Source organism: Sinocyclocheilus grahami, unplaced genomic scaffold (genome assembly GCF_001515645.1).
Source record: "Sinocyclocheilus grahami isolate Dianchi unplaced genomic scaffold, SAMN03320097.WGS_v1.1 scaffold69.1, whole genome shotgun sequence".
NCBI lineage: Eukaryota > Metazoa > Chordata > Actinopteri > Cypriniformes > Cyprinidae > Sinocyclocheilus > Sinocyclocheilus grahami.
The window spans coordinates 358,273-368,398 of record NW_015505248.1 but is presented as its reverse complement, the minus strand read 5'-3'; the positions used below and the strand labels follow the sequence as shown (position 1 = coordinate 368,398).

The window sequence follows — 10,126 nt, the reverse complement described above, 5'->3', positions numbered from 1 at the left end:
CTCTGATCCCTTCCCTCTGCCGAGTATTGTTTCAGCGTTTATCACTCTCCTAGAGATAGCTACCTTACGGAGCCCTTGTCATTGCCTTAGCCTTAGCCCTAGTCATTTGCCTTAGTCATTAGCCTTAGCCCTAGCCTTAGCCTTAGCCTTAGCCCTAGCCTAGCTGTTTTCCCGGTTTCTGATCTTCGCCTGGTTTCCTGGATTTCTCCCTTAGTCTTGCCCCTTCTGACTCTGTCTGCCCATCGTCGACCCACGCTAGCCCTAGGACTGTTCTTGTGTCTTGCCCACCATATACCTGTTTGACCCTGCCTGCTTCATGACCACGTCTCTGTCTTCTCCACAATAAAGCCTTGCAGATGGATCCGCACGTCTCACGTCTCGTCAGCCCCGTAACACATATGAAATGACAAAATTCAAAATCGGCGCTAATCATCATACCATACTTGTCCTAAACAAGACCCATATTGTTCAGGCAAGTACCTCAGTAAAGATTATGAGGTTAATGAAACCTGGGAAATATAATTTACAATTATATGACCATTTTTCCCACTCAAATTTCCACATACTACTGTAAAGTAAAATATGAATTTGGTTTGGCTAGTGCAAATTAGATTAGCTCCCTGACATGAATGTAACAAAACAAATGTACATGGTACTGAGCTCACTGCAGTTGTAAGTATTTACTGAGTTGAGAAATTCTGTTTTATATTTACAACATGGCCTGGCTCCAAGGTTCAACCCATGTTGTGTTTACAAACCTACAGTAGCATAAACAAATAGGCTTCAGGCAAAAATAACTCTTGTGGTAGTGGTACAACAGTTACATGAAAACAGTCTCATTAAACATACACGCCATACCAGTTTTATACCAAGGAAGGATTTACATATAAATCTTTTAGAAACAAAGTGTGTGGAAAGTTTTAACTCCTCTGAATTTGGCCCTTATTCTAGAAACTCAAGAAAGATTTTGAAATATTTATGATCATATTTCTTGCACTGTTCTTATTCATTGTTTTGAGCTCATGATGTTAAGATATTTTCAATTTATATTATTCATATTATTTATTCTTGCATTGGCTTATTTCTGTCTATTAAAAATAGTTGTATTTACAAACCCTAACAACAGGCTATTAGGAAAAGCAAGCTACCTGTCAGCCAAGGTCTAACAGGATTACATGAAGGAAAATGTTTTAACTCTCTGGTATTGCTCATTTTCAGTAAAATCAATGCAATATATTTTTGTTCAATAATATTTTTTTCTTTTGTATTTTGAGAGAATTTCATTATAGTAATTAATATTTATGCAATAATTATGATCAGTTTTTCCCATTGAAAATAATACTTTTTCCCCTAATATTTTTATATTACTTTTCAATTGGCAGTATTTCATGTTAAAATAGAGATCCACCTGTCTAAAAATAATAAATACAAATCCAATTTCTGAAGGCAGATTAGTTCCATCTGGTGGGAGTAAAAAAAAGAAAAACTTCTGCAATTCCATGGTTTATCCGCTAGATTCATAAAGCTCTATGTAAAAGGTTTATTAATTCTGTAGTTGTTGACATAAATACTTAATAAAAAATAAGTTGTGGATTTAGATATATATTTAGACATTCTCAAAGACAACTTTTTGTAAAGGTTTCGATTTTTTAGTTTGAAATGTCGGTTTCAACATTTTGCACTTGATATTATTAAAAAATTATCTGTATTTTCGTATTTTTGCGTATTTCCCATTGACGGTCAAAAACACAAGTGTGACTTTTTTTATGACCATTTAAATTTTTCTAATCCATGAATTTATTTATTTTTGGTCACATAGCGACTGCCATAAAAGTAATCAAGTTTCGCACCATTCCGATGAAGTAGGCCTAGCGATTATAGTAATAATAATAATAAAAAAGATAATTCCGGTCTAAAATGACCGAACAGCACCAGAGGGATAAAAATCCTATCGGACAAGCCACTAAACACTGTGCACAAAGTTTAACGTCCTTAGTGTGAGAGACAACTCTCATGCTGATGATACTTTGCACATTAATTATTACAGGGATAAGTAATCGATAAACTAATTTTGAAGCAGGCAAATATGGAAATGCTATTTACAACAGAGAAATAAATCATGTTTTTTTTTTACCCCAACAGATATTGAAACAAAATCTTTCAACATTCCCTGGTCTCCCCTATGTTCAGTGCAAAAAAATACATAGGCGATAGTGACTGGTACAGCCAGAATTGGCCAGCTTCTAAAATATCATCAGCTCTTACGCAATCTAAGTGATGCAACAAATTTCATAGTTTAGCTGTCAGGTAGAAGATTAGAAGTAGATGGGGGATGGGTATTCAACATTATGGCCAATTCAGAAATATTTTCTCCCTATAATTAACAGCTGTATCTCTGTGTAGCCTATCAGATTCCAAGATGCATCCGCATCTAAATGAAAATAACGCGCATGCCTTCGCTAATCCTCATCTGTCCTTTTTATCTGCTGGACTCGTAGCAGTCAGATCACTATGGGACATCGGAGCAGAGCGACGATTACATGCTGGTTATTTTCCCCATAATTGCAAGTGGATGGTCCTTCATTAAAATTACGGTCAGCGGTGTTTTGTTGACACTAGTAGCGATATGTCTCTTACTGTCTTTTTGGGTTTCCTACTGGCATCTGGTGGCTTTCCACTTGTTCGGAGCACCTGTCCTTCCCAATGCAGCTGCTTTTATCATAACCTGAGTGATGGATCAAGAGCCAGGTGAGTCTGTATTTTATTATCTCAACTGTATTTAATTCATGCAATGCACCCCCAACCATATGGTTTTTGCGCATTCCACACTCTGGCTATATTTTATACATTACATACTGTGTGTAATACAGTTGAGGATATTTACATACAAAATATATGTACGTATGTATTAATTTATTTGAGTATTTCTTAGAGTTTTCAAATATGGCAATTTAAATTCAGTTTAATTTTTCAGACAATTAAATCAAGAAAACAAGAACTTCCATTGTCATTGCGCAATATGTGTACATTTTGACCAATAATGACTAACGTTCAACATTTCTGATGTTTTACAAGCATTTGTAGCATCAGTCAAATACCACTGGTTTTAAAGATCCGTGTGCGCAAGCTTTCAAATCCCTGCTTATCACTCTTTATTTTTGTTTCTAATGCGTTTTGCAGGAGCGTGATTTGTAACGATCCCGAGATTTCCCTGGTGCCCGCCACGTTCCCAGGCGACACCTCGAAACTTCGGATTGAAAAGACTGCCATTAAGAGGATCCCGAGCGAGGCTTTTAGCTACCTCTCTAACTTAGAATTCCTTTGGATGTCTTTTAATGTTTTATCCTCTCTCAACTCGGACAGTTTCCGGGGCTTGTACAGTTTAGAGGAACTAAGGCTCGATGGAAATTCGCTCACTTCGTTTCCGTGGGAATCCCTTATGGACATGCCCAGTCTGAGGCTACTCGATGTACACAACAACCAGCTGTCCTCCGTACCATCTGAGGCTGCTCCCTACATGAAAAATGTAACCTACCTGGATTTATCCAGCAATAATCTGCTGACAGTACCATCTGAGGTCCTCAGTACTTGGTTGACAGTCAAACCCATCCAGGGAGCAGAAAGTTCAAAAATGATCCTTGGTAAGTTTTTACTTTGTCTTTTTTTCTTTTCTTAATTTAATATATTGAGGTTATTATATATATTTTGTATATTAAATTATTTACATTTAGTCATTTAGCAGATCAAAATCAACAAAAGAGCAATGATATACAACTGCTATAACAAGTCTCAGTTAGCTTAACGCAGTACACATAGCAAGTTTTTTTTAAATAATATAATAAATAAAAAGAAAACGGATAGAATAGAAAAAGAATAGAGCAAGCTAGTGTTAGAGGTCTTTTTTGCTTTTGTTAATTGTATAATAAATGTAAAGAAAACAGATATAATACAAAAAGATTAGAAAGCAAGTGTTAGTTTTTTTTATTTATAAAATTATATTTTATGTAGATTATATTGCAGTTTCTACTTACAAATTTCCTGTTTAATTCAGTGTTACTTGCCTTTTCTTTGCAATTATTTGTGAAATTTACTAGCAATTTATGACTGAAAATCATTTCAAAGTAAATCCGGCACCATTTTTCAGTGTATTTTTATATAAAAATGCAAAGTCTTGCATAAAAATACATTAAGATGAAAAAAATCACTTAATTTCTTAAGAAAACTTTTAGAGGAAATGCTCTTACAATTATAACTTTTTATTACAATTATAAAGGTTTTCTTAATTTAAGAGTTTTGTTGTAACTTGCCACTGAACATTTGTTTTGCCCCAGGCCTTCATGACAACCCCTGGTTGTGCGATTGTCGATTATATGACCTGGTCCAGTTCCAGAAGTCTCCCAGTCTGTCGGTGGCTTTCATTGATACGAGGCTCAGGTGCGCCGATCCAGAGAGCCTCTCTGGAGTTCTGTTTAGCGATGCTGAGCTCAGGCGCTGCCAGGGGCCTCGCGTCCACACGGCCGTAGCCCGGGTGAGGAGCGCAGTGGGCAACAATGTCTTACTGCGATGCGGAACCATTGGGGTTCCCATCCCTGATCTGGCCTGGAGAAGGGCAGATGGGAAGCCACTGAATGGGACAGGTGAGTCAGCACAGTGGCGGGCAGCTAAGCAGCATTAGCCAAAAGTGCTAATGCACAGTGATTACACTTTTGGCACGGACACAACAATGCACTGTGATTACACAATACTAATTAATTCTTGCATTTTGAGTGAATGTACTCAAGCGTTCTGCTTTTTTCCTCCAAATTTTGCAGCTCAACTGGAGAATTCGAAGGAGGGAATAGTTTGGTCTATTTTAAGCGTGCCTGCCGTGTCCTATCGTGACACGGGAAAATACATCTGCAAAGCAACAAATTATGCAGGGAGTGCAGAAGCCGTCATTTCTTTGATCATAAGCGATGCTCCCAAAGCTGAGAATCCGACTGTGGATCCAAAAACCAAAGTAAAGTCCAAGAAGCCAAACCCAATAGTCAAGGCAGCCTATCAAGAAAAACATATTGCCACATATGTTTCCCCAACACCCAACAATGCACTATCACTTGGTGCCACCGTGAGCTACACAGGCCCATATCCAGGTATGGAAAGCGACAATGCCGCTAACAGTCAGACGAATACCCAAACGGCCAGTCCTGATGGGTTCTTAGAGACCAATCTGAGCAACCTGGCCGCAAACACATCCTCACTGCAGCAAGACCCTGATAGGATTGTGCGCTCGGTGAAAGTGATTGGCGATACAGACTACACTGTGTGTCTGAACTGGAGGGCACCGACCGCCAAGAGCACAACAGCTTTCAGCATCCTCTACGCTGTGTTTGGCGAGAGGGATATGCGCAGAATTAACGTCAGTCCAGGCAACAACCGGATCATCATTGAGGGACTGGTTCCAAAAACCAAATACATTGCCTGTGTGTGCGTCAAGGGGCTGATCCCCAAAAAGGAGCAGTGTGTAATCTTCTCAACAGATGCAGCGGCAAGCGCTAATGGAACCCAAAAGCTCATTAATGTAGTAGTAATCACGGTTGCCTGCGTGATAGCCGTGCCTCTGACTGTGATCGTGTGCTGCGGGGCACTTAAGAGGAAAATCAAGAAGTTTCTGGGCAAAAAGCCCAAAGACATTCAGGACTCGTATGTGACGTTTGAGACTCTGTCTCCTAGTACCAAGGCCAAAGGCTTGGAGGGGGAATATCTCAACAGACTGAATGCAGAGGAGTCCAACAGACTGCTGTCAGCCCGGTCCAGCCTCGACTCGGAGTCCACGGCTAAGATTGAGGGGCAGCCCAACGAATACTTCTGCTGACAATATCCCTCAGCCACAATTCCACCACGCAGCCACCACAGTATCCAGGCCCAGCCACAGTACCTGAGTGCACATAATCTGTACCAGCAGTACATGATTGGCCATCCATGAAGAAGCTTCAGGATACTTAGCATAAGTAACAAAGTGCACAAGTGAAGACTTTTATGTTATCTTGGTAGCATTGCTCTTTGTTGCTTTTGGACTTGGTTCTAAACTAAGCATTTGGCTGGTGGTGGGGTTGTGGCTGAGCAATCCCAGGAACATGTAGATATAGACTTTTACCTATTCAGACAGTGCTAGGAGGAACTGATTCAAAGGGAAATGAGTTCTTGTTTATTAAATTCTACAGTTTTTCCACATATTATGAATACTCTTCTAACAAAAAATAATGAATCTAGTGTAACACTATAATGGAAAAATATTAGTTGGAATTTTCATACACTGAAAAAAAATTGGTGTGAAAACTTGGCTTCTCAAGTAATTACAAAGAAACAGCAAGTAACACATTGAATTGAACATTACATTTTGGAATAGAACGACAAAAATAGTATTTTCTCATAGGACACTTAACTTAAAAAAATATTTTTTCCAGTGTATGCACCAACATTGTCATCATTGTGTATGTGACATTATTTATGTTTACCATGTGAAACTTGTGCCACCTGAACCATTCAGAAATCTTGTGTCCCAGGTTGCTTAGTAGTACCCATTTATGCTTCAAAATAAATTTTGTATATATATATTTTTAAAAAGTGTTACATTTACTTTCCTTTTTTTCTTTCTTTTTTCTTTTTTTACAACAATAGTAGGTCAGACCTACAATTAAGTTCCAATCAGTCTCTCATGAGTACGTCAAGGATTACTGATAATAGGCTTTGCTCAACTGTACCTGCAGTTATGTCGTGCGCAGGCACGGAGTGGATGTAACGTTTATAGGAGACTATGCATGCCTCAATTATATTTAGTTTTATTGTTTTCTTTATTTCATAAAGTCATATCAGCTCAGAGTGTTTTCCGGGATGCTCCTGTGGCACTGACCGTTATGGGAGGTTAGTTTCAGTTCCTTGATTGTTGTTGTGTTGAGAACAGGGCTAGCACAGTGTGAGAGCTATAGTCTGTAACTATGAATATATGAATGATTAGAGGAACTTTTTTTGCCCCTTTAAGAAAAGAATTGAAAAAATGTAGTTTAAAAAATTGGTTATATATGTGTATGTGATTTAATTAATTAATTAATTAATTTTTTGAATTGCTGTCCCTGATAGTACTGTCATTACTGTCACACCAAACATTTTTCCAGACAGAGAAAGGGAACACCTCTGCATAATTTTGACATCAAGCTGTCAGCTGTGAGAGTAGCTTTGTCGAGTGTCGTTGGTCACATGTTATTATTTAAGAGTTGTATTTAAGAATTATTTATAATAAATTCAAAGTTATTTGAATCGACAATTGAAAGTATGGAATGTTTTTTTCTAGGTCACTCACATATATGGAAGCGCCATTATCCGGCATTCCTGAGGACATACCGGCAGATTTGACTAAAATCCGAAGTTAAGTGAGCTACCAAAGGCAGCGTTTTCCCGTGTTAAGTTACTAAAGCATCGCTGGCTGAACTTCAATGACATCGCCATCATAAATATCAAAAGTCTGGAAGGTTTGGGCAACTTGACGGAGCTCCGGTTGCAGGGTAACAAACTGCGTTCAGTACCATGGACAGCGTTTGAGGAAACGCCCAACCTCAAGATCCTGGACCTGAAGCACAACCGCATCGACGCCCTCGCGAAACACGTGCTAAAGTTTCTACCAGGCCTGACCTATTTGGATCTGTCCTCTAATCAGCTCTCAGTCATTTCAAAAGACGTCTTCCTCAACTGGCCTCTCTATCACACAGAAAACAAGCATGAACAACCTAGTGTCCAACGTTGTTCTGGCGCTTCACGACAACCCGTGGCTGTGCGACTGTCGCCTGGGAGTCCACCGTTCATTCTAATGAACTCATATTTGGCATGCTCTGGCCCCGATTTCAAGGCAGACATTTTTTCCCGTGAGGTCGATCTAAAGACGCGTGTGAAGCCAGTGGTCAGCGCCCCAGACACTAACATCAGCGGGAACATCACGTTAACATGCTTTGCCACGGCCAGACCTGAACCTGCTGTTCGGTGGATATATGGTCTTAAGGTACTCAGAGGTTTTCGTGGTAAGAGATATTCCATTAAAACATGTTTACATACGTTTATCTTTACTTAAATAGATATCTTTATTTAAAAATTAGGTGCTTAAACCTCAATTAGTGCACACATATATTATAACACTGGCAAATGATAGGCCTATATGCAATACTTATCATACATATCATCATAATAATACTAATTATTAATTAATACATTATTTTGTATAAAATATTAATATATTTTATATATTTATTTAATAAAATAATAATATATTTTATATAGATGTATTTATTTATAATAATAATAATATTAATAATAATAAATTGTTGTTGTAGTTATGTTGTCCTTAATTAAAAAAATAGTTTACTGTGTGTTCAGAGATTCAGAGCCATGTGGATGAAGACACTATCAGGTCTCTGCTGATCATTCCTTCGCTCCATCCGGCCGATCGAGGGCTCTACACCTGCATTGCCAACAATTTCATTGGCAATTCCTCCATCAGCATTTTACTAGATGTGAAGTATCCAGAAGGCTCAGTGTCTCACTCCTCAGGCTTCCCTGCTGCCATCATTGAGGAAAATGTTTACATCGATATCCGTATTGCCAAGGAGACAGTCTATGGCATCACAATTGAGTGGCATGCTGTGACAGACAATCCAGCTGAAGCCTGGTTCACCATCTATTTTGGCCGCTATGACACACTTAAGAAGGAGCAGATATACATTGGGCCAGGTCTCAACACATACTCTGTCACAGACCTGCTACCAGCCACTAAATATGAAATCTGTGTTACTCTAAAAAACTCATGGATCAGCTGCTACTGGACAGGATTTTCCAGGCAAACTGGTAAAAATCAAAGGAAACCCTTGAATAAAAGCAAAGACCATTAATATACTGAATCAAACACTTCTCTAGTACAATTATAATCAGAAGGGAACAAATGGACTTTGACAACTAGTGACAATTAGTGCTCAAAATATAGAAAACATAATACAACTACTGTATATAACATTTATTTTTATCAGTTTATGTGTGGTTGAGGATGATCTTTCTAATCTAAACTATGAATTATTTTAAGGTTGACGTGCACTTGTATAGTTGTTAAATTCATTGGCATGTTTTATGTAACATTTATTTTAATGCACATGATACAAACACAGGAGTATAAAAGCAGATTAGGATTTTTTTTATGCCTGTTTCATATCATGTCAATCCAACAGTGGACCCAATACTTGTATTTTAAAGTAGACACACGCGTCAACCGGCAAACACTTTGACAAACAAAGGAAAATGCCACATACAGAAAATGAAAACTGACCAATGACTGACATGAGACTGAAATACACTGACCTTGGAAGGAATTAAAACGGACTTTGGGGAATAAATGTTATAAATACTGTTTTATAAAATGGTTTTACTCCTAAAATATTATATTGTGTTGTTCTTTAAAAAAAAAGAGTGACAGGTGCTATATTTGTCTGTCAGTAAATGTATAAATTAAAATGGAAATGTAACTTGTGTTCCCATTCAGTCAGTCATGTTCTACGTTACGTCAGTGACTGACGAATTGGGATCTCGCCCGAGAGCCCAATCACCTTTGAGTGTTAACTAAACAAGCCAATGACAGTTGGCGTGCGTGTTTTGCCACGCGCACCCCGCCCCGCAGCGCGGGTATAAAAGGAGAGCGCGTGCAAACGCACATCAGCTTTTCGCTTCGGAGCCGAGCCTTCTACAGGACGAATCTCCGCGAGTGTTCGAGAGAAACAGCTGGCGTTGGTGTGACGGCCTATCAGCGGGGGTTGCCATTCAGGCTGCTGAAATCTCGGCGGGCGTCAGCAGAAGGGAAAGGCTGTCTCTAAACAAAGACTTGCCCAGTGGAGTTAGTGGAGGCTATAGTCTTGGCATACCAAGCCCAACGTTTACTGTGCCCCCTTGGAGTGAGAGCTCACTCTACGAGAGGAGTGGCATCTTCTTGGGCATTGGCGCGGGGCGCCTCGATAGCAGACATCTGTAGAGCTGCCGGCTGGGCGTTACTTGTGTAACCCTCGTTCCCTGAAGGAGGGAACGGAGACGTTACGTTCCATCGCCACAGTTGCTGTAC

General features: G+C 39.1%; 1 protein-coding gene and 1 pseudogene across 1 annotated transcript; both read left to right on the top strand.

Moving 5' to 3' along the window:
- The first annotated feature begins 2,480 nt into the window (after window positions 1-2,480).
- Window positions 2,481-6,010, top strand: LOC107585312 (leucine-rich repeat, immunoglobulin-like domain and transmembrane domain-containing protein 1). The gene is made up of 4 exons (XM_016272285.1): window positions 2,481-2,748; window positions 3,181-3,641; window positions 4,332-4,637; window positions 4,812-6,010. The coding sequence occupies exons 1-4, from the start codon at window positions 2,627-2,629 to the stop codon at window positions 5,852-5,854; spliced, it is 1,932 nt and encodes a 643-aa protein (XP_016127771.1). The 5' UTR covers window positions 2,481-2,626; the 3' UTR covers window positions 5,855-6,010.
- A 565-nt stretch (window positions 6,011-6,575) lies between these two features.
- LOC107585313 (leucine-rich repeat, immunoglobulin-like domain and transmembrane domain-containing protein 2) lies at window positions 6,576-9,398 on the top strand (annotated as a pseudogene).
- The last annotated feature ends 728 nt before the right edge of the window (window positions 9,399-10,126 follow it).

Coding starts and splice junctions, on each gene's coding strand:
- LOC107585312 (XM_016272285.1), top strand. CDS start 2,627: ATGTCTCTTACTGTCTTTTTGGGTTTCCTACTGGCATCTGGTGGCTTT. Junction 2,749..3,180: donor AGTGATGGATCAAGAGCCAG/GTGAGTCTGTAT, acceptor TGCGTTTTGCAG/GAGCGTGATTTGTAACGATC. Junction 4,638..4,811: donor GAAGCCACTGAATGGGACAG/GTGAGTCAGCAC, acceptor CAAATTTTGCAG/CTCAACTGGAGAATTCGAAG.